General features: G+C 36.2%; 1 protein-coding gene and 1 long non-coding RNA gene across 3 annotated transcripts in view; both read left to right on the forward strand.

Annotated features, from left to right (window-relative positions):
• LOC129566635 (uncharacterized) overlaps positions 1-23,011 on the forward strand; it is a 30,051-nt gene extending 7,040 nt beyond the window's left edge. Inside the window, exons 4-11 of one of the 2 annotated variants that reach the window (XM_055442722.1) lie at positions 8,192-8,295; positions 18,284-18,597; positions 19,058-19,913; positions 20,057-20,178; positions 20,357-20,420; positions 20,761-20,937; positions 21,776-21,965; positions 22,048-23,011. In XM_055442722.1, the coding sequence (XP_055298697.1) occupies positions 8,192-8,295; positions 18,284-18,597; positions 19,058-19,913; positions 20,057-20,178; positions 20,357-20,420; positions 20,761-20,937; positions 21,776-21,965; positions 22,048-22,087 (1,867 nt within the window). In that variant the 3' untranslated portion in view covers positions 22,088-23,011. The remainder of the gene's footprint in view (positions 1-8,191; positions 8,296-18,283; positions 18,598-19,057; positions 19,914-20,056; positions 20,179-20,356; positions 20,421-20,760; positions 20,938-21,775; positions 21,966-22,047) is intronic. The other variant, XM_055442723.1, reaches the window with a different exon arrangement.
• Positions 23,012-23,570: 559 nt separating this feature from the next.
• On the forward strand, positions 23,571-24,827 carry LOC129566636 (uncharacterized). Its single transcript, XR_008687753.1, has 3 exons — positions 23,571-23,755; positions 24,144-24,287; positions 24,392-24,827. It is a non-coding gene; the product is annotated as an uncharacterized LOC129566636 (long non-coding RNA).
• The last annotated feature ends 12 nt before the right edge of the window (positions 24,828-24,839 follow it).

The raw sequence follows: 24,839 nt of genomic DNA on the forward strand, positions 1-24,839 counted from the left end.
ACAGCCGAGCACATTGCCGCTCCGAGCGAATTTCATTTACATGGATTGGGTGGTATTCAATTTACGCATAAATTTAAAACTTTGGCATTTTTCACCGTAAAAAACACTTTTTATATCTGCTGCTCGATATATATAGAAATGTATTGATAGCCAAAAGTCGAAAAATGCGCATGTTTTTCGTTCATATATATGGAATCGAAGTCGATAGATCAACCACAAACATTCAGTAAAAGGCATTATGAGCTCTATTGAGTAATGCTCAATGATTTATGGCAAAATGACGTCTTATATAATACAGGCACGGCGAACTATTTTTTAAAAGAACATCGCATTAGAATGCCGATCTTTCAGATGGTCAATTTAATTTTTAGTAGACAGATTTTCTGCTTCGATGCAGCTAATAATGAATTTTGTGTGCTGCGTGTGTATGGAGATGTGGGGAAAAATCACAGATGTTTTGATGCGTCAAAGCAAATACGCAAAACAAAACAAAGTATTCCATGGAACTTGAAATCAAATGTATGTTATTTATTAACTGACTTAGCTGAAGAAACCGCTCAATTAATTGAATACAACTTGGGTATGAATGTTGCTTCATTCCATTTTTGAATGGAACAAATCGTTTGGCATGTTTCTTTTAAGCAAAAATGTGGGTGTTGAAGATTGTGCAAAAAAAAATCGCATGAGTCATGTTTCAATTCAGCACGTTATATGCGACTAGAAAGTACTTTGGAATTTGTATTCGAACACAACCAGAGTCCATAAATTAATGAATATATCTTTGAAATTGACACTGACATGATTACGTTATTGTCTTGGGAATGTTTGTTGTTTCACGGTTAGAATCGAGATGATCTTGTCAAGAGTTTCTGAAAGAGCTCACTTTTGATTCAATGTGAAGAGAAAGATTAAATTAGAAGAGAGGAAGGGGAATAAAAACTAAAACCAAGTTGAAAAGAATACGAAAGTCATCAAATAAAAAAAAACCGAAGAAAGATGTACAAATTTCTTTCTTCATTTCAACGCAATTCTCAGCAGATTGTTCTGTCTTTATCAATCTTATGCAATCACTTCTTGTGAACGATTGTTTTTTTTGTTGTTGTTTTTGTCGAGGCGTACATTGTCTGAGCCGCGCGACGTTCCGCTGCAACGCTTCCAACGATGCCTTAAATAATTGTACTTCGCCCATGCGAGTTCCACTTCAACGAGAATGAAAATCATAATGTTGTGTGGATGCGTCATACTCTTCCATACTTCATAATAAATATAATTTGTCAACGTTATCACTGGATCTTCGACTGTACTGTGCAAAAACTTTTAATTAGTTTACCGAGGCGAAAACTTTGTCTTCTTAATCCATTTGCTTGTGATTTGTGCAACAGAACTCAAAAAATGAAATAGCGTTCTTGAGTCGTTTAATGGAAGAAAGAGTGTATTTCGGTTGGGGTACTAACATCAGAAGTTTTGAGGCACTAAAGTAAACAAAAATCCAATTTCCATTAGAGGTACGAAAATGTACGAGCAAAGAACGGGCGAAAGAGAGAAAGAGTGAGGGAAAATGTGTTGGTGGAATGAGAACAGCATGATGATATGGCATGCGACGGCTACATTCCAGCAAACAATATTCCTGAAACGTTTTAATTAAATGGTGCAGGACAGGAAATGAATAAATTATGAATTTTTGGTATCGCCTAACCATTAGAGTTGAAGTTTGCGTCTATTGGTTATCTAAAATCTGGCTACTTTGTACACATAATTGAATTGAAAAAAGACGTTTTTCAGTTTTATTTAATTACTCGTAATATAGTCAAACATGGGCCCATGTCATTGTCGAAGTCCATTCAAATTGATTTAAATTGAATAAATTAAACTGCAGTTTGACTAGAACTTTGAGTCTGGCTAATGTCCGGCAACAAAATGTTAACAGCTCTACTTGTCTCCCATTCCTTGGATATACGATGACAAAACAGTTTGTCTAATTAACGATAAATATCGTGATGAATGCGACATTTCTCCATGAAAAACGCATGAAGCAGTGCATTTAATTTGATGGGCTATATTTATGGCACTTAGCAAATTGACTCAATTTAGATTACATCCTTTTCGATCGATAAACGTGTTTATTTTAATTGTCCACAAATAAGCCGATGCTCATTCAAGTAAAGCCACAACCACTCAACATACATGATAAAATCAAGGTTTTGACAGACGTGCATAGAAAAAAAAACTTGTCGTTACTCATAAAATCTATTACTTCTGACAAATCGAATCTGTTTGGCATGGGGTTTGAGCCGAACAAATGTGCCGCCAAACAATGTCTTTTGTTAGAGAATTGCTGATAAATGAATGCCGCCGCGCCTTAACTCCACGCACAACAATGCACCAATTCGATGTGGTTTACTCGAGAGAGAGAGAGGAAAAAAGGGAAAAAAGAGAAAAAAAGAGAGTGTGGTGTGCCCATTTGCGGCGCGTTGTAAAATAAATGAGCTCACAAATGAAGACAAATAAATCACATACACCATTGTAATGAATAAGAAATATGCAATTTTTGCATTCAAAACAACGAATGCGCTACGAACTTAATAAATGAATGCAAGCTGAAAGGCAATTTATAATAATAAATGAATCCAAATGTAACGTAAGAAATGTTTAGATACGAACGGCACGACTAAATCAACTAAGTCTATGAAATATGTCTGGAAGATGATGGAAAGAAATTGATTTTTTCCTATCACATTCGCAACGTCACATTGAAGTTGTCACTTATCTGAATGGAACACTCGAGGCGTATGAATACCGTCGATGTCGATGTCGTTGTTGTCGTCGCTCATTCATCCCCCAAAAAAAACTTCCATCGTCATGGCAAACACAAAATTCAAAACATTGGCAGACGGGAATTTCGGTGGGTTTGTGTGTACATGTTTTTCATACAAACCATGTACATTAACCCTCCTGAAGCAATTTAACTTATCATATCTTATGCAAGTTGGAATAATTATTATCGAATGATGACATTAAATCTATATTATGAAACGCATTCTGTTGACAATTTTTTTTAGGGACGTCTAATGATTCGCCGATTTGTGATAAACGAGTAAACAAACAATTGCCGGCTCTTTCATTTTCATCATGGTTGTTGCTGTGTTTTTCGTTGTTTGTTTTCAGCAATGTGCAATAAATCCGGCTTTACCACGGGATTAATTCAACATACAAGCGCTGCGCTTGAGCACGTATTCCATGCGATTTTGCCAAAGCGTAAAATTCAATGTGAATGAATATATAAGGTCAATATTTCTGGTTCGTTCGTCTGCAAAACGTACACTCAAATCCGTTCTTTTCTCCCCAAAAATCGCTTGAACGACTCATTCGCTCATTTCATCTTTTTCGGCTTTTGAACACTTGAATACCCATGAAGCGCACAACCCTCCGCTACAAAATATCAAATTCTATAACTGTATACATTTCTCTTTGTACTGTGAGTGAGTGAGCGGGCGAACAGACAGAAATGATGGAATTTGTTTTGACATCCGTTCATTTCAGCACTACGATGTAAATGGGAATTCAAAAGAAGAAAAACGTAAAAAAAAATGTAAACTGAGTACGATAAAAACGTCGTCTGCATTTAATGCATTTTTTTGGTTGTTCAGTCAAACTATTTGATACCTCTGTTGGCTTTTGATGTTGGAGCAACGCTCACACGAAAACGCTTACTAAAGCCGAGACTAGACGAAAATATGCGAAAACTTTAATTATGACTTTTCGTGCCACGGTTCAATCACTTTGTTCACTGGAATGCATATTGAAAGTGCTTTGAATGGAAAAATGCATAAAATGTTTGAGAGTGAAAATCAATTTTCACCTATGATCCATTTCTCATAAAATGTACACATTTTACTACGATTGTTTTTCTCTCTATCTCGGATGGAGTTAGTGATTGATGGCATTGACATCACAAAACATGTCTTCAACATGATGAACGCTTCCCACGAGAATAAACACTCAGTGAAAACGGCCCAAACAAAGTGTACATAAGTGAAAATAGATTGAAATATTTTGGTGGTTTTTATACAAACAAAACCGCCAACAAAGACGAGAGAGCGGCAAATCGTTTTTGTAATTTGCTTTTTCGTGTTAAGAACGAAAAAATGGTATGATGTGGTGATGGGCACGAAATGGCTCAAAGCATAATTCCATCGTTTTCAACAGGCTCAGAGCAGAAACGTAAAAGAGGAGAGCGCATCTTCAGCGCGCGTTAATTTAAAATGGATTCAGTGATTTTTATTATTGCGCAACGTGCTGAGTGATATACACCGCTCGCGCACGAACCAACGATAAAGCACGCTAGCCCAACTCATTAATTACATTACGGCTCTCTCTGCCGAAAATCTATTACGCATCTTCACTATCCTTCTATTTTTAGTCACATTGACAACAGTCGTGAACACAAGGAATTCTTCGGTTTCATTCCCAAAATGACATAATTTAATAAAATGCGGCTTAAGCATTCGGCTGGCGTTTATTCGCTTTCTGGGAAACATTCTTCCAGAGAATAAAAATTTGTCTTTTACATTCAACACTCGCCGTTTGAAGCTCATAAAAGACAATTATTTCATGTAAATGAAATGTGAACATGGTCGTCGCACATTCCATTCCCTTCTCAAAATCTCATAGCAGCGACGAACTCCTCATATTCGTGCATATGCGGCAATAAAAAAAATATGGCATAAATTATGACACTTTCCCATTAAGTCGAAATTAAAAACGATGTTTTTCCACTGAAATTGTGCGTTAAGAACGAATGTGTTCTTCGGTGCCCGAATATATTAGAATGAATGCCCAACACGCGCCCAATGTTTACCTGGGCAATGGAGTAAATTAAAAAGAGAAAAAACGGGCGGAAATGATTCGTTTGGCTCCTTCATGGAGCGTGTGCAGGTTTTCGATTGTGGGTGGCCGTGAAACTGAGAAAAAAATGCTGTCCGGTAATGAGAGTGAATTGAGAAATATGGTAGCACAGTTGTTTTACTCAAATTCAATGAAAAAAATAACGGAGAAAAAACAGACACTCAAAAAACCAAATACTAAATTTCGGCTCTTATCGAATGCAACGCCATATTTTTGACCTCATTAAGAAAAGCTTGAAAAAAACTATACGAATGTCACGAACAATATCGAAACTATAACTCAAAAACAGACGACCGAACTCTTCGTTTCTCGATATTATTTTAGTTTTCAAAATGAGGTTACATGCACGATAAACTCTGAAATCGTTTAATTAAACTTCCTGATGTCACCAAGCAAAAGTTGTTTCCATTTTTTTCACTATTTTTATTTCGACACAACAAAAAAAAAACAAATGAATCGATTTATGTTATTTTCCCCCCTCATGTTTGGTTTTAGGTTTGCATATTAAATCTCATGGCTTTTCAAAATTGAACTTCGCCGCTATTTGTCTCATCCCATTGACTACGATAGTATCCGGGTATCGATTAAAGCCTACATAGACTAACCTGTCGTTTGTTTAGGACCACTGTGTGTTTGTGAATGAGACATGCAAAAATAAGGAAAACCAATCCCAAAACCGAACCAGCATCGAAACAAGTGCATTTTGTATATGGAATTGATTCAGTGGAAACCTTTTGTAAACAGAACAATACGCCATTGACTTTGGTGCGGCGCGGCGTCTTGTCTACACGGCACAGAACGACCGGTTTATTTTGGTTTCTGGGGATTGTAGAGTGAAAATCATTCCCTGTCGATATGGTGTTGGTGAATGTATATTTTATGTCTGTCTGCGGTTGAATTTGTAGCCGCCATGATTGAGAATGCCGCATTTTCACTTTTCCAATCTACTCCTTTTCCTGAATGAAAAAGAGAGAAAGAAAATCAATTGAAAAGCGATACGGAAAAGAAAATGGAAACTCCAATCTTTCCATACGCTTGAATGGCTCGCTTTTTGTATATTATTTGAATGGTTTCAAGTGTGGCCTTTCCTGATATATTTACGGCACTTTCATTGCCCATAAAGAATAAAGAATTATTTGAACATTTGTTAAACGCGGCCATTTCCATCAAGAAATTCCGCCGTTTTTTAGGCGAAAAACACGTTTGCTTCTCAAACTAATTAAATCTGAAATTTCTCTCAACATCTGCACAATCATAAACAAATGAATTTGCCTTTTCACATTCATTACAATTTACTGCCAGTTTGGCCTTCATCAAGCCACTAAATGAACAAATGAAATGGAGTGTCAATCTCGCGAAGAGCATTCATTCACTTTGTTTACACTCTCCGATTTAAGAGTGTAGAAAAATAATGTGCTGAAAAAAACACGCAAAACCATAATTATTCCAAGAAAAGAATTTTTCAACGGACTTTGTTTGGCTTTGAGCTTGACATTTACCCATATTTGGTGAACATAATGAATGGGTTTTGTGCGGTTGCACTGAATAACTGATTAAAATCTAATGATGTAATAATGCGTGCCATGGACGGATTTGGAACTGGTGGATCAATGTGAACCGAATAATTTTTGTAGTTTTTCGGGCGCCATCGCACACAATTACGCGCACTGACGAATGAAATGAATGTATGATTAAATATGCACACAAGTGTGTACTAACAAACATGACACCACCGCTCGTGAACAATGTTTTTTTTTCTCTTTGCGCCTTTCCAACACCATTACCATAAATTGAAAACCACATTTTTTTCTCGCCCATAAATTAGTTGCATTGGGCATATAAACAAATTTGTAGTGCAACAAATTATATGGTAGATTTCAAAATAATTTCAATTAAACTGATGACTATGCACGCGTATTTGTGGGATGAACCGTCGTTCTGGAAAGAGAAAAAAACATTTTTTAGAGTAAAACATTGAGGGATTCGTTTGGAACAAAAATAATGTTTCGACTTGTATTTTATTGATGAAAAAAAAAAATTATATTTTTCCCGTTGTTGAAAATTACATCCAACTTTCTGTGGAAGCAAATTGAAAAATAAAAAGAATGTTTTATTTAAGCCAAACTCCATGCACAAATCTGTTAATGAAAAGACACTTTTGTCAATTAAAAACTTTTGATTAGCAGAGAGAAATCATGTTCCCTTTGAAAATGGACGGAAAAGATAGACGTGACGAAGCTATTTGCTCGTAGGACAGTTGATAATCTCCCAAAAAAAGACTGTTTTGCAGTCACTTTTGTCACTCTTTTGGCACCGTGAAGCCAATTTGAGAGTGTTTTTCAAGAGAATTCAGTTAGCATTGTTCGAAACCCATGATAAAATGAAGGGAAAAAGAAGATATCAACGAGAGACATATGACAATGAAAATGCCAGCCAATAAAACTGCAATTCAAGTAGAAATTTGTCGGAGAATTTTGATGCCAAAAATTCAGTAGTATTTTCAACTCAATTTTAACGCAATTTTAATTTACTTTTAATTAACTTCGTGCCATCAAACTTGAAAAATACGTTGGTAGTTCTCCAATTCGGAATAATTCCGCTTGACAAATGTATTTTTGTTGATAAAAATCTAGCTGCAATAAAAACACAGTATAGTTCATTTGGAAAACAGTATCGTTGACAATGATGTGAGATGAGGTAATATATCTCCAGAAAAAAAACGGGAGAAAAACACACACGAATTCCCGACATATTCATGTGCTATTGAATGTAAAATACCTGGTGTCACATGCTCAAAACTCATTTAAAAGTGCTCACGTCTGCTGGTAATTGGTATCTTTTTGATATTCCAATTGCATCGATGTAGCGTCCAAAAAAGTGCCATGTGATTCGGCTATCGATCATTTCCGTCGCATTTTCCATTCAATTCAGTAGCGCATGGTAGCAGCGACAGAGAGCGAGCGAAAAAAATAAACATCCAAACAATAGACAATAGAACATCAAAATGGGCGAATCAATCAAATTGCTTAAAAGTTCGTTGAGCCGAATCGCTATACAAATCAATATTCCATCGGAAAAAAGCATGGAATTGCAGATGATTCGGTATTTGGTTTGGCGTTTATTTTAAAAGTTTCAGTGTTGGTCGTCAATTATGCGCTCGCTTTTTTAACAAAAATCAATAAATTAAATGCGGTTATTGTTTATGGTTGTCCAAAAGCCAATTGTGCTCATTATGTCTGAATGGTATATTGATTTTGATTGCCTTTTTTTCTGTTCCTCGTTTCAGATGTTCCGGTAAAAACCACTGCAGCTTTGTGTTCAATGAGGATCATCCATTTTCGGTGCTGTGGCCATACGGAATCGTACACATCAAATACATTTGCATGGAACGTAAGTATAGTTCAATGAATAAATCAATCAATCGAATACACACAAACAATATATTACCTCGGTCGTGTCTCTCGGTACATTTAATGACGCGATATGGATCAATATCAGAGTATTTGTAATTGGTTTTCCGTGGTTGCGAACATTTGGTGTGGTGTGGCATCGACGTTCGTTCATCGTTGCCACTGTAAATCCACTGTTACTATCGATAATTTACCACTTTAAAGTAATGTATCGCCATTAATTAATTATCGTTAAAGCGATTAGTTTCGAACTCCTTTATGTTTGTTTAGTTTCACATTTTATTTACACACAGTCGATTTAAATGCACCTAAAACCCGACGAGGTTTTATTGCCTAAGATTGTGCTTCCAAAAAGATGGCACGCGACTGAAAAAAAAATACGGTAGGCATACATTTTGTAAAATAGTTTGCAGCTGTTGGTACAACGTTGATAATTCCTGGCTTTACAAAGACGACTTAACAGTGTGTGTGCGCGCCGAGCGAGCAAGCGATCAAGCGAATCTTCCGTGTCGGGTGCACTTTTCGTCATGCTTCTCACCCATCACATTCCATTCATATCATATCTACCCTTGTGTCAGTCAGTTTCCCGTTTGCCAGGTCGTAACATTCTAATAAATAGGATCTAATAGTTGTGCCAAACATTTGTCTGATATATAAATTGCGTCAACTAATCTTCGATTCGTATAAATTAAACCGCCTTCGGTCTTTAGAATTTTTGACAAAATAATAACAGTGTTTTACACACCTGGTGCCAATTTTTTCTTTCTCTTCAAATCCATTTATAAGCAATTCAAAAGCCGAGAATGAATTGTAATTTCATTTGTTGGTCGTTCTAATAACTCGTTTCCGAAATAAATTTTGGTTGAGCTGCTGAAATGGCAAACGAAAAACGGAAATTTTCGATCAAAACATGAAGTAATATGAAATTCGTGAAATAACATGGAATTTTCGGCATGAATTCGTAGTTCTTTCAAATAAAACGGAACAAACTGTGTAGAACTGCTCACCAAAAATGCATTTTAATTGGATTTCTAATGAAGTATGCTGCGATAGCTGAACATTTTCGGGGAAAAAACACTCAATTTATTCATTGAATTGCTTGTCAGAACATGCGCTGCATGTGATCAACGTGTCCAGTTTTGGAATCGCATTTGTAACGTAAATAGCAGGTCACTTAAGATATTAAAATTAAAACCATTAACTTGGTTAGTTTTTTTTAGGGAATGAACATGCAACATGCGTTCTAAATTATACTCTGGTATAAATAAACCCCAAGATAATTTCCATTTAAAAACACCACGAAAAATGTTTTATTAAACACATATGTGCTAAAGATATCTTTAGCAAGTTTTAATCCAATTTCCAACGGTCATTCACATTTTTCGAGTAGAAATAGACCCAAATTTATGACCAAACAAAACTAAAAGCATCGAATAAAAGTTTTTTTAGTTAGAAAGCCAATCTATCATCTATCGAGCAACTATTGCAACAACAGCGGCAAAGTGGCTGTGTTCAACATATGTAGCTAGTTCTTGCTCATCTTTTCCCTATGGCTGTTGTTGCTGTTGCCAGATAGTTGTTGGTTGGTTACGGTCAAAGAAAACATATTATTATCGAACACCACTTTTACACATGTTCCACTTCGAGAGTTCAATGGAAAAATATAGCCAATTTTTTCTTCAGTATCGAATGGAGATCCTCACAATAACGGTGTAGATAAAATCCATAAACGAAAACTAACAAATTTTCAGTTGCTCTTTTTGCCATCGAAACATCCCTTGGAATTCACATTGTGATTCACAATTTGTGTGTGAATCCGCATGGAACATGCATTTCATATCAATGATATTACATTGTTGTACGTTGCAGTTTTTTGCATAAATGAAGCAAAAAATTCAACTACCTGGAGAAAGTTCAAAAGACCTGCAATCGAAGTTATTATCCCTTTGACGACCTTTGGGACACATATGTCCCATTTTGTTTTTCGTCAATAATTTCCACATTTTTAGACCGATTTCGATAAAATTGGTTTCTTTTGAAAGAGAATAAATGTAGCTACCAGAAAGTAACATAATATTGGATATTTTACATCACTGTGCTCAAATATAACACTTCAAAGTCGAAAAATCTTAATTTTTTTTTCAAATTCCGTCAAACCCTATATAATTTGAAGGGTACAACTTTTAAAGCTGAAAATTGGAAATGTTGTACGGAGTGTCTGTTACTTTCTAAGGATAATCGCCTTTTCTACAAAAAATTCTATAAATTTTAAAATTGGAAAAGATTTTACACGTAGTTCTTATGGGAGACATGTTTTTTTCATAGAAAAATAAAGGTAAATAGTTATTTAGTAAAGACACATATGTCCCATCATTTTTTTCATATTTGCAATTAAAAAAATTAATTTTTGATAACACTTTTGTTAATATTTTTGGGGTCGCTGAGCACAAATCTGCAATCAGAATTGCAAAATTCCCAGCCGTTCAGTTTTGGTCGTCAAAGGGTTATTGAAGTTTTTCTCGACACAAATTGAACAAGTTTCATCGTATGGAATGTACTTATGCGTAATCAAAGACTAACAATGAAATGGGCGAAATCGCGAAATTCTCCGTTCAAATCGGAAGTTTCTTTTGTTCTTTTTCTGCCATTATTTCGTGTGTCATATGCAGTCGTAACCTGGTTTAAATCCCATTTCAAACTCGGAGAAAGAGTCGATTTGGTTTTTGTCTTTTGTGTTTTCTATGAGAGGATTTGAATGCCGTGCTACAGTTCAATAACCTCATTCCGATGGAAAGGTGTAATAATAGAATCGCTATGATATTTGATTTCCAAAGGAATAACAAATGGTCTTTTTTTTTAATAAATAAAAAAACCCAAAGGGATCATATTTTATGAAAAATATAGTAATGAGTTAAAAAAATATATATGTCGGTTAAGAGCTAGCTCATCGACTGAATATGTGTTCGTTTATGAATATGTATTTCTCACGCGATTCCCGGTGTTTACCAGGTGTTTCGAAATGCTTTATTTTTGATTGTATGACCCGCGCCACGCCGCACCGGAAAGGTAGTTCCTTGTTTACATTTTCCAGGTCGAAATGGATCGGCAAGTGATTTGTAGACAAAGACAAATAAAAAACGACACAAAAACGAAAGAAGAAAAAAACTAGAGTAAAAACTATGGAAGAAAGGATTTTCAAAAAGACTTGAACCATTAAAAATGTGTTTAACGAGAAAGAAAAACATTCCAATAAAATGAAAATATTCATGCATGAAGTCAGAAGCGTATTTCATTCGTATACACAATCAAAAATGTTCTACATCCAGAAATGGTGATAAAGTAAAAAACGATCCGGGTAAATTTCGAATGTAACGACCATAAAACTATTCGCTCCACTGAAACTAATTTATGAAAACTTCGACAAACTGAAAATTCAACAAAATGCAAAATATTATTAAATATTCACCCATATTCTAAATATTTAGGGAAAAAATCCATTTTTCGGCATGTGCAAAATTGCGAAACTTCAGATATGCGCTGATAAAAAAGCTGCACAAAACATTTTACTGTTGCTGAATATCGCACATTCCCTGTGCCCAAGACACCAGATGTGCATACTTGAACAGTTAATCGCATTTCCGTTATGTCATCTACGACATGAACTGGTGACGACAAAAAAAACGAATTTGTCTCGAGATAAACCGAAGAGGGAAGAAGAAGCGAACCGAAAATAAGTATGAATCGAGGCACGTTTCGATCGAAGTGTCGAAGAAGCGTTGCTAGCGAAAAAGAAATCAATAACACACGTGTGTACTGTATATATGGCATACGTGTGGCCGCTGTAAACAGAGAGTCGAGTGTATCAACAAAAATCACGGCATTTTCTTTTTCATGTAGATTTATCGATTGCATTTGAAACCTTACCAATATTGTGGATTCTATTGAATGAATGACAGTGAAGTCACAAAAAACACCGATTTAATGTCAGAAAATTCCTATCGACTGTACAGAGACTATATATTGAAATGCGATCACGGAACGGAAGAAAGAGAGCAATTTTTTTTGTTATAAACTACGGACTTTTTTCCATTATACCAATGGTACGTTGAATGTTACGAAGCAGCTCAGAATGGCAATCAATTGTAATAATAAGATAAATGCGCAATAAAACTCGTCCTAGAGCCCAGGATGAATCGCTCTATTTTGGAAAATTAAACAACAGAGAAAAAAAACGAATGATGCAACAACAAAACATAAAAATGATGTTAATATCTTTCCCACAGGAGTCGTAGCGTCGTTTTTTTCTGTTCATTTTGATGCTGTTGCTTTGGCTCCGGATCTGTTTGTGGATTTTATGAACAGAGAGAGAGAGAGACTTTGTTCTATTCATGCCATAACTGTTGTTTCTAACTGCATCCATACGTGCGATTCATACAATTATCCCATGTTTGAAATTTATGTGTGTAGTGCAGTGGTGAATGGCCAATTCCGCAGCATCATCTCATCTCATCTCATCTCTCTCTCTCTCTCTCTTTCTCTTCTTGTACGGGAAAAGAATCTATAGACAATTGCCATTGCCATTCGACAGATAAAGAGATGTAGAACGTGACGAAAGTGGAACAATGGAAGAGAGTCAGAGAGTCAGGGAGTTAGAGAGAAAAAATCCATTGCGCAAAAAGTAGGACGATGCAAAAATTATGAAATTATCATTCCCGACTGTATCTCATTCATATCCCTGCATTGTTCCGAGTTTTTGTGTTTGTTTTTCACTTGGTTTCGAGGGTTGCCGTTTGCATTTTGGCTCACTGTGTATGTGTGTGTATGTATTTTTGTCACATGTGCGAGGAGGAGATATTTAAAAAGCCGTTTAGGCGGCACTTAGCTCTCGGAAATGTGCTCGACCAACAAAGAAGTGGAAAAAAAACCAACGAAACGAACAGTTTTAACAGCTCATCGTCAAGTATCCCAGCTGTACAATTCCGTTTTAGCATTTTGTGTGCATTTGGGTCAATCGCCATGGCGTTTACTGCACGCAGACTGCATAGCATCCGATGGAAAAAAGAAAGCGGCTTTGCTATTGCATGAATGCGATGCATTTCCGACCAAATGAAGAATGCACACCATTTCTAGGCGCATAAATTTGGAAAATGCATTTACTCACGCTCATGCATTTACTCCAGACGGTGGATGGTATTATCTAGGCTTAAACACAATTCCGAATAGCCGAGGAAATGCACACTGATTTAAAGGGCAATTTAACTGACTATCAGACGTCTGGCTTGTCTTTGCAAATATTTCCATTCTCGGCTTAGTTTCGAGCCACTATGGCACAGATTGATCATTATCGAACGCAACGCCTAACCATAAATGAGATTGATATCCGTTTGTAACAAAATTATAATTTGCACTGCACATTGCCGTTAGTTCCGTCTCCCATTTTGAATATCGATTCGTTGAAATGTCGAATCGCATACGCGAAGCGAGTGAATATAGCCAATCAAGATTCCAATTTGATCGATATGTGAAAATTGCTTTTCAATTGCTCTGACAATAAAACTACATTTGAATATAGTCTTTTAACATGCCACGCGTGTTGCTTGCTAAAATGTATTTACTGGATACAATTTCATTTTGAATACATTTCCATTTATTTTATATCTGATACACAGCTAGATGTGTTTGTGTGTGAAACCCTCAAATTCTGTATGTTGAAATGGCCCTTTTTTGCACAAAATTTTCGCCGATAAAATGAAATTGCTTCGAAATATCTCGAAAATTCGTTCGGGTCGTCTGCACACACTTCGGAAACCGTCGATACAACACGTGTGCTTGCGTTGTGATTTTAATCAATACAAACGATCTTTTGACATGCACCAACAATTTCCATCCAATTTTTGTCTCTCCCGTTTGTTCCCAAGACGAAGCAATTTTTGGTTCAACTAAAGGAAAATTGCTGGCATGGAAAGTTTTCTGAAGAATGTCGGAAAAAAGTGTACAATCAACTTTGGAAAGTTGGACGATTTATGACAAAAGGATAGCATGTGCAATGTGTGCACTGAATTCAAAATTTCATCCAGACAGATTAGTATCTTTTGTTCGGTGCGTGTTAATATACGTATATAAACGTAAATATTAGCGCGATGTATTTCGAGTATTGTTGGCAGTGCCACTGTGCATTCAGTGCTCACACTTGAACAACGGCAACACACATAACGATGAGGTTTCCACTCGGTAGCCATGCATAAACGAAGGAAATGAAAACGCAATATGAACGAGTGAACAATGGAAATCGATAGCAAAACGCATTGCTGCAACTCGCCGACCGAACCCCTACGAATAATTTGGTTGCCTTCATTACTTCGTTACGGTGGCAGAAGCAAAACATACACACACAAAAACTACCATCGAAAGTTGTTGAACAATTCGAAATAGTGCGTCACATATGTGTGTGCATGAAATCATGTCCATAACAATCAGTGTGCAAAGGCTAACAGAGAAATATTTCACGAGAATGAAACATATATCGAGTGGGCTTCATTTTGCATTTTCGTCTAATTGATGGCAAACATTATGGTCTGCTTTATTTATGACGAGAAAATAATAACAATAACAAACCACACAACGATGGGCAAGTGTTACTACACCACGTATCAAGTTCATATTCTCCGATTCGGATACATTTATTAGATGGATGACGAAAAGAGAGAGAGAGAGAGGGGGAGAGAGAGAGAGAGCGCCAAATAAAACGTGAGAAAGTCTATAATTGCGGTCCGTACTTCTTTCGCATTAATTCTATCCTCGGTGCAAAGGCTCGTTACGACGCCACACCGAGAAGGAAACGCATTAATATTTCTCATTTGAACACACTCATCATTTATCGGTTTACTGTTTTCCATTGAGCATAATGAAAATGATATCATCTCATTGGATCCCTCCCGATCTGCCTTGCTGAAAAATATTTTGCGTTCGCATACATTTTTGGACGGAATATTTTGCTGGAAATAAGTGGAATATTTGCTAAACAAAAGAATCATAAACTGCACATTTTCACGTACAACGAATTCGCAAAACGCAAAACAAAAAATATTCAATGAATTCAATTCAAATGCTCTCTCACAGTCCGGCCCACAAGTTAAACACCCAACGTAAATTCATGGAACCACTGACTTGTCGCACAACACTGGGTGACTACCCAGCAACAGCAACAAAAGTAGCAGATGGAACACGTGAAACATTATACTCATGAATCGGATACAGTGTAAATAATTACGAAATCCAATTACATTCTAGTTGAATTATCGAAATCGTTTCTCACCGTTTTAATTCGGTTTGGTCGCTATTCGTACGTTACGTGCGGACGAGAAAAGAGAGTTCCGAAATTCGACCGCTCTTCTTTCACTGCATTCTTCCATTTTTGCTCATGAACGTTCTTTAATTTATGTAATTGCATTTGTGTCTGCCAAAATGAAGTGAAACGCAGTCAGTGACCGTAACACCGTTTGCATTCATTCGCAATGTTGTTGAGTGCCAAAAAATGTCTCTCTGTGTCGTTCGTATCGTGGTAAATGAAAGTGTAATTAGTTGCCGTTGAAATTTATACGTATGGGCTCATACTGTTACTACTACTACTACTACTATTGCTGCTGCGACATCGTATCGCCCAAAATGTAACTGTTACTGTTACTGTTGTGTTTTATTAGTTGTTCCCAATAAATGATCCAGAAAAACTTCAAAAACACACTGGAATTTCGGTGCCGAACGAAGCTCATTTATAACCAAAAACGGTGACCGATCCCATTGAATCGATTTATTTTGCGTTTTTTTTGTCCAAACAAAAACTCGACATTTTACGCAAAAACATGACTTTCAAAATGCTATTTTATTTAAATACCAGACGGATGTGAACCGGATTTTTGTGGGAGGGTTGAAAATGTTTGCTCGATCCAATATTAAGTGTCATAAACAGAAAATAAATTAATGTGCTGTTTCGTAGTTTTTGAGTTTGGTATTCGCACAAAATGAACGATAATAATGTGAGCACAGCACCCTTTCAATCGTCACCAGTTGTTGAGTGAGTCGAATAGTGCGTGCATGGCTTTTCGTTTCATTGCATCCCTGTATTCAATTACGAATTTTGGCCATATGTGCGATGAATCGATAAACCATTGACGGTTTGTCTTCATCAGACACCGCAGTGCACCCAATGGAAATACATTATTGATTTCGAACTACAACTGTTTTGCCACTATCTCACCGAAGCACATTGTTTTAGTCGAAGCTGATTGAAAATAAGTACTGATCGAGCAAGAGACAAACAGCGAGAGAGAGAGAAGAAAAATTGGCAAACATACCAAGATTGAATGTGAACGAGAAGAGATTGAACCAATTGGATGAATGGCTTTGTTTTTCTTTTTATTCATTTGGTATTGTTTTTTCTAACACCGCAATGGTGTAAGCAGAATGCTGGCACCGGAATTACGTTGGCATTAACGAAATAACCTTGAAATCTCTTATCTCTTTAAGGAAAATCTCATCTAACAATAGCACGTCTCAAAGGAGCGAAAGTGGTTGCCTGTCACGACGACACCACCGCGTCATTGTGGCGAGCGCACAAAATCGATATTTTTCTAATAAAATGAGCATAATTTTCCAACGAGGTTTGTGGCAAAAAGAAGAAAGAACAGCAACAAGCCGTCTCACGCAAAACCTAGTATCTATGTTATGTGTCGTCTCCATTCCATTCATTTGACCTTGGATTGCATGCTCGCTAATAACCATTGATAGACACGGAATAGTACCATTTAGTTTGGCAAACTCATCGAACACTGATTGTATTTAGATACATTTCATTTAAGGCATTCGAAATGGCACATGCTAGACGCTTCGAAGTTGTAGTTTTCGAATGAAAACGACGTATTCATGGCAACATACCAAGTCGATAACAGATGTAGTGGGTGTGAGATGAGCTCACTAACAACACAATAGGCTCGGCAAACGACTAAATCAATTTTATGCTTAAAACGCGTCTTTTTTTCTGTCACCATCACTTCTCTCACTCTCTATTTTTGTCCATCACCAATTTGATATTTTTCCAGCGTTGGGATTGGTTGAATCAAAGCCTAGACTTAGCCGACACAAATGTTCATATTTCGGAGATTGTTGCAAAAATACGTGACGATGACAAAGCACAATTTGATTTCATGCTGCTTAGAATAGATTATACAATTTGGAAAATTCCCTCAACGAGACACACACACACATACAGGGAGAGAGAGAGAGAGAGAGAGAACGTTAGCGCGGCGCAGCGCAACGACAGGCATATGAATGCCGATTTGTCTGTCTTGGCTCTGACCTACATTCACCGAATGTTTATAAATGAAATAGGGGTGGTCGTTGTGACGCATTGATAAATGAATCGTCGCGTTGTTTGTTGACATTTTTTTATGTGCGACTTCATTAGTATGCTGCTTGCACTGTGACTCTGCTTTTTCAACCATACACAATTGTCACGTTTGCTCATTTGAAACCTTACATTAAACTGTTCTTTTTTAATCGATACCGAGTGTGAAATGAGAACGCAAATAGCAAAGAACTAGGCGTCGGCCGTAACGATGGACACATTCATTCGCACACATTATGCAACATTTGCTATTTACATATTTTGATTGAAACGGTTGTTTGTGTCCCTTTGAGACATGTCCTTTTGGCCATGTACAGCAATTTATAACCCTTTTTTGCTGTTGCCCGATTGCTCATTCTTTTTCATCGCCACGCAAATTGAATGATGCGCCATATTAATTCGTTACAGTAGCAAATTAGCAAGGTCTGACGTATTTTCTGTCTGTAGGGCAACCAAATGACATTTTTGCGCGATTAAATTCACATTCATTTGTTCCCAAATTACCGCTCTTTTTGCGTGCGCCAATGCGAAAATGATATTGTTATAATGTGTGTTTACTTTTCCTTAGGCTATCGCTTAAATAAATTCTGCGGTGAACATTTGGTTGTAGTGAACGAAGTGCCGGAGCTCGAGCCAGAGGAGCCTGACGACATGCCGCAACAACGTTCGTTACCCAATGAGAATGACGTTGAACGTGTACCGAGTGGATTGCGCGAGGAGAATCGCGATGGACCCATAGCCGAAGCTCTGATTCAAAACGAACAAATGTTTCATCATCTCAAAATACTGAAGCCATCACCATCCGAAATAGAAAACGAACGACGCAAATCAGCATTGGTCACTGAAAAAATCGATAAACCACGGAAAGGAGTCTACTCACAGGTTTGTATCCAACTGAATTTTATTGAACTTTTGTTCTGTTTGCTGTAAGAAAAACTGAAATGAATCAGTTTGGTCTGATGAAAATGGCTTAATTTTTGCACATTCCACCGATTACATCATGCTCCCAATTGAGTAATTGAGTTGAATGCCTCAACATAGAGAGAAAACAAATGACGTAACGTTATTTGCTTTGTAATGAGAAGAAGATCCGTGCTGATGAGCATGAACAAAAAATGTACACACAAAAATGTAATCGAGAAATGGGAGTGAATCAAGCAGCATGAGTAAAATGCTTAATTGAAATTCGTTCGACTCAATTAATCTATTTCCCTGGCATTATTCGCGCATATCACAGTAGTGTTTACACATTAATTTAGCTCGTTGATTTCCCAGAAAATATGCCAGTTTTTTTTTCCAAACTTTTCATTTTCTCTTTTTTCATTCCTCTCTCGTTTCGCAGGATTTCCGTGTGATGAAAGTGCTGCCAGCACATTTGGATGATTTTAATGACATCGAAAAAATTGCTGACGAATTTTATTTCAAAAAAGAAGAAGAAGAAGTGGAGAACGAGGATATCATAAATAGTGAGAATTCGATGCATACAAAAACGACAACGACGACGGTTGGATCAACGGAACCCACAGTTTATACGAGTCACATCAATCCCATCGAGCATGCCGATAACACAAAAAGTATCATCGAAAATACGGTGTTCGATAGCAGCAATAATGGGTTACGTGATGTTCGATCGACACTCGGCTACGATGAAATGCACAATCATAAGCACCTCTCATCGCTTGTGCCCACAATGCAAACATCAGAAACGGCAGCAACGCACACACAACAACAAACCACCGTTAATTTATGGAATAATGAATTACTTCCACCCAATGTGAATATTTTCGAAACAGTACCCATCGACAGCGGCAGCAATGATATTTTTGCACCCAACGAAAACCAAACAAATGGTCAATCGAATGCAAAAATACGCATCGAAAATGAATTCACTGTGATAAACACAAACCGAGCAGACGTCGGAGAGAAGGAGAGCATTGAGGAGAGTGAGGAAGATTACGATGCAAGCTACGAGGATGATGTGGTTGAAGTGACAGGACCAAAAGTTTGGCGCAAAAATAATCACCGAGCACACACAAGCTATCAGAAAACGGCCATTAGACAACCACTGTTGCAACAAGGATTCATCGCATCGCCCGGTTATCCAAAGTATTATGTAGGTAATTCGAATTGCAGCTGGCGAATTACCGTTACAAGTGGCCAACGCATTCGTCTTGTGTTGCTGGACGTTAATTTGAGATGTAAGTTGAATGTCCGTTTAGTTTTTGGTTTAAATAGTTTGGAACATTTTTAGTCTTGAATCAGAACTTCTGATTAGAATTTTGTGAAATTTATCCATGCAAAAAAATGTAGAAAAAAAACTACTTTGTATGTTTTTCCGCAGACGACCCTGTATGCAAAGACTACCTTCAAATTGTCGACGTTGAGAATAGAATAATGCTGTATAAAAACTGTACGGAAATTGTAAAACCACTGGAAATATTGAGTGAATCAAACGAACTGCAGGTAACAGTTGTACTGGTTTTTTTGTTGTTTTATTCGCAGAAAAAACATGGGTTTCTGCACCCTTGTTTTAATCAAAATGATAAAATATGCTTGAAAAATCATCAAAAACACTTGAAACTGATAAAAAATATGTTATTTTTTTATTCCATGATATGTAATTCTCTCTCTTGCTCTGCAGATTGCCATCCGAACCACTTCAGCATTGGCCTATCCAAAGCGTGGAATATTAATTTATTATACAGGTAATTTCATAATTTAATCCCCAAGCCACACTCATAGCTTCATTCAACCGAACAAAATACACACACTTCACTGCACCATATGCACTACTGGCACATGTGAGCATGTGATGATTTTTATCATCGAAGACACAAACTACACACACCATTCATTTCATTTTGAACTTGTAGATGTCGTTAGTGTCAACGTGTTTATTTGTATCATTTATTTGCACTTCATCCGATTCTCTAGACATGAATATTTCACATTTTTCAGTTCAGACATGTCCAATTTATTGCTGTTGTTTGATCGAAATCAAAACAAAAAAATGTCCAATTTTTTATTCCACATATTTTATTATAGCACATGGATGCATTCTTCCAACTGCACCGAACAACGGTCGATTGGTGTCGAAAACCGATGATTCGGTGAAATTTCTATGTGATCCATCCTATATATTCCCTGACACGTTTCAGAGCAGTCGCACATTGTACTGCACCGATCGAAATACATGGCATGATAGTCTACCAAATTGTGTCGGTATGTTAGCGACCGTATCTCTCTCTCTCTCTCGCTAATCGAAATATATTGTTGATTGTATGAAGCGCTGCAGTTTCTTGATCTTGCCAACGTTTTTTGTTTGTTTGTTCATTCTTTGCTTACAATCGGCTTTTTCTTTTATTCGTTGCGTTTTTATTAATCTTGGCTTTTGAATAAATTATCAAAATATATATTATTCTCGCAAAAAGAAGAAGAAGCATGGGGTCAGTGGTTACGTGTGATTCAGTTTTTGTTCTGTGTGAACAAATTTTGAACTCGCATTTGAATAATTCAAATTGTTTAGTCACAAATGTGACACATATCCCTTCTCCCCTCCTTCGCCTAGTACAAAACTCGTTCGCAAATAGTAGATTGGCATACAGATATTAGAGCCAAAGTGATAAGACGGCCTAATTAGCTTATTCCGATCCATTTATTCAGTTTGTTTTCAGCACTTGAACTGGCACCATCGGCACTGTTTTTCTGTTCTGTCACGTTTTCGTTTGTTTATTTGTTTACATTTTAAAATCAGGAAGAAAAACTTTCCCGTTACAAATTACACACAAAAGAGATTAAAATTAGTTCGAATCTCATATGTGTTTACACACATTCAGAAAATGTTTCCACTACCCGAATTTCTATATCTTGTTTTAAGTGAGTTTATGTTTGGCTTTTCAATTTTTTCGCTTTGAGTTTTGATGACAAATTTTAACACAATTTTTGAACTTGGTTTTTTTATTCATAGGTTTTGAACAGTGCTAAATAAAAATAACCCTTATTTTTGGTTGATTTTAATAACGACACACTTCTAATCATTTACGACTCCTTTCCATTGCAGAGCACGCATCAGTGAAAGTCAAGAAAGACGATCCATATGTCACACAATTATGGAAACAAAGTAGACCGGGAGCAAAACCCGACCAGGCCGATCCACTTTTCGATATTTTAATTCCACTTTTAATCATGGTCGGACTCTTCGTTGGCAATGCACTCATTTTGTTGGTCATATGGCGATATAGAAAGAAGAGGTAATATTTGTTCTTCATTTTCATTCATTTAACACTTTTTCAAATCAAAAGTACTAATTATTGTATACTTTTGAACTTTCAGAAAAAATCAGCAAGAAGAAGAAGGACTCGCCAGACTATAATTGTTCAGAGTAGAAAAAAAGTGTTAATATTTGCTGAAAAGAAAATATCTGTATATATACATACGAGGTGATATAAAGTAATTGCAACATTATGACACGCATCACATGAGCAATTCGGCTTTGGCTTTTAACAATGTTTATCAGTTGATATAGAGCAACAAAATGTATTGTTATCTGGCTTTTTGACTCAGGACAATTGTTAGCGGCGAATAGATTATTTTTTATCTTCCGACGCGTAAATGGGATTATAATGCCCAAAAAAATAACAACAACAGCGAAAAAAAAACAAAATGATTGAGTCGTATCTTTAAAAACAGCTTCGAAATTGCACGTGAAATTATAATGTTATGCCAAAGAAAAATGTTGCATGTATCCATTGATGTCCAAGGCAGCAGAACCAAAATAGATGTAAAAAAAATTGAAAAATGTTCTAGTGTAAATAATTTCATGTCACTTTATTAGACAATATGTGTCGGTTAAAGCAATTCTTATATTTAGCAACTCTGTTTAGCACTTTAGTTTAATTTTATTTCAACCTGATTGATTCTTTTTATTAACCAAAGGATGTGGCACTGCCATAGCCCCGTAGCTTAAATAATAATTTATTTCCCATCGACTCTGATTTTGTTTGTTCTTATTTGTATTCGTATTGAACTCGTCAGCATTTAATTTAGATTTTATTTTTTAGTAAATTATACTCATTTAATATTTACTTTAAACATATTTTTGTACAAAATATAACAGTTAACCAAGTGCTTTGTCATTTATTCATTTTGAGGTCAATCAATTTTATTGCATTTCATTTTGAATTGTACTGATTTTATTGATATATTTACCAAATTTTCGACAAATAAAACCATATTTGAGTAATGATCAATTATAACAGAAAGAAATTCAATAAAATACAACTAAAATTTAAATAAATTTCTGTTATTCTTGAGTTTTTTACTGGATTTGTGGAAAATACTTTGATCTTCTTAGAGAAACTCGAGTAATTTCTTGGAACAATTGCAGTTCTGATGCAGCTAGAGGTACATTTTGTGAGAAAAATGAGTTTCGTTCGTTGAAATTCTTGGTCGTTCAAAGAAATCCTTGGTCGAAAGGTAAGTCTGCTACTTCTCAACTTCAGAATATTAATTATCTCAATCCAATGTAATTTCACGAATTGTTTCACTTGAGAGTTTCGTTATGAAGATTTGCCATTTTCTTCGAAAACAAAAAATTCCATCAGAAAAATGGATCGAATAAAAGTAGCAAGTTCAATTTATCCGAAAAATGTAGTTGGAAGAGAAACGACAACTATTGCGACTGACATTAAGGTCTGTAAACATTACACACAACTACGAGTCAGACCGTAGAGAGAAACGACGCGAATTTCATTCACATATTCGTCTCGTTCACACTATCAGTACAGTTCCATATGAGCGTCGTTTTGACACTTCCTTCGATGCGATGCGCACAAACACAGTCACAAACTCACACACGCAGCCGTCGATGTGTATGGCACATGCTTTGTGTATTGTGCATTAGGCGACAACCTCCAAACATACTCCGCCGTATAGTTCATTCACAGTTTTGTTCGTATTCAATTAAAAATAAATTAAAGGGTATCAATCGGTGACTTCTGCACTCTTGCATAGAGTCGGCATTTGATTTAGTGTGTGAAAAGTAAGTGAAAAGAAATTCTTAAGTTTAATAACCGTTCCATTAAGAGCAGACTTTTGGATTCTGATCGGAATGTTCTTTGTTTGTTCGCAATACATATCAGTTTAATTTTCGTTGATTCATTTCATGTACTTTGTGTTGTCACTTGATTCAAATACGATTTAAATTTCAATACTAAACAAAAAAAAACACGAATCAAAACGCGCCCATTAGTTTGAGAGCTGTGAAAACTGCTTGTTCAAATAAAGATATTTCTAATCAATAGCGTGATAACAGCACTGACACAGTATTGTATAGAGACGCATCAAAAGTGAACTTCTCTTCGATTTAGTAACGTGAATTAGATTTTTACTTACATACCCAACATTTCATTGAATCGTTTGTAATTTAGATTTTTCTGCGGGCGAAAAAAAAACGTGAAAATGGTTGAGAGTGATACAATGTTCAATATTGTAATTCCAACGCTTATAATGGTGGGCTTGTTGGTGTTCAACGCCGTCATTTTTCTTGTCATCATGAGATATCGCAATCGAAGGTACACACAATAGACTCTATTTATTCAGTTGGAATTCATCGTTTTTGTCTCGGTTGACTTAAAAATAGAACGAACTCATAATGGCTTTGTATTATTTGTTACAGCAAAAATGCGTCGATCGAAGAGAATGGCCAAGAGCTACAGGAGCTAACTCGAATGTAAACTAGCGCACAGGAATTACACTACCGTACAAATGACATACTTGCCTTTCAAATTTGCCATCCAGTCAATTCAGAAAGAACTTATTTACAAATGCATCACTTTTTCAACCAATAGGATTTGTGACGTACATTTTAACAAGACGCAATTTTTATCAAAAACAAAATGAAAAAGAAGTAGCAAAACTTAGATGGAATCCATCCAGAAAAAATACTTTGACGCACTTTTCCAAATTCAAAGACTGTTTAATATGCGTTTACAAAGCTACACCAAAATTTGTTGTAATTCAAACTTGAATCTGAATTCCAGTCTCTTGCATTTATTTTTGTCTTACAATTGAAGAAATGTGAACTGAATAAAATTAGACTTCAAGACATATGACATGTGCTTTTT

The sequence above is a fragment of the Sitodiplosis mosellana genome, unplaced genomic scaffold (genome assembly GCF_009176505.1).
Source record: "Sitodiplosis mosellana isolate CC-2019 unplaced genomic scaffold, AAFC_SMos_1.0 Smas_scaffold_4, whole genome shotgun sequence".
NCBI classification, from domain to species: Eukaryota; Metazoa; Arthropoda; class Insecta; order Diptera; family Cecidomyiidae; genus Sitodiplosis; species Sitodiplosis mosellana.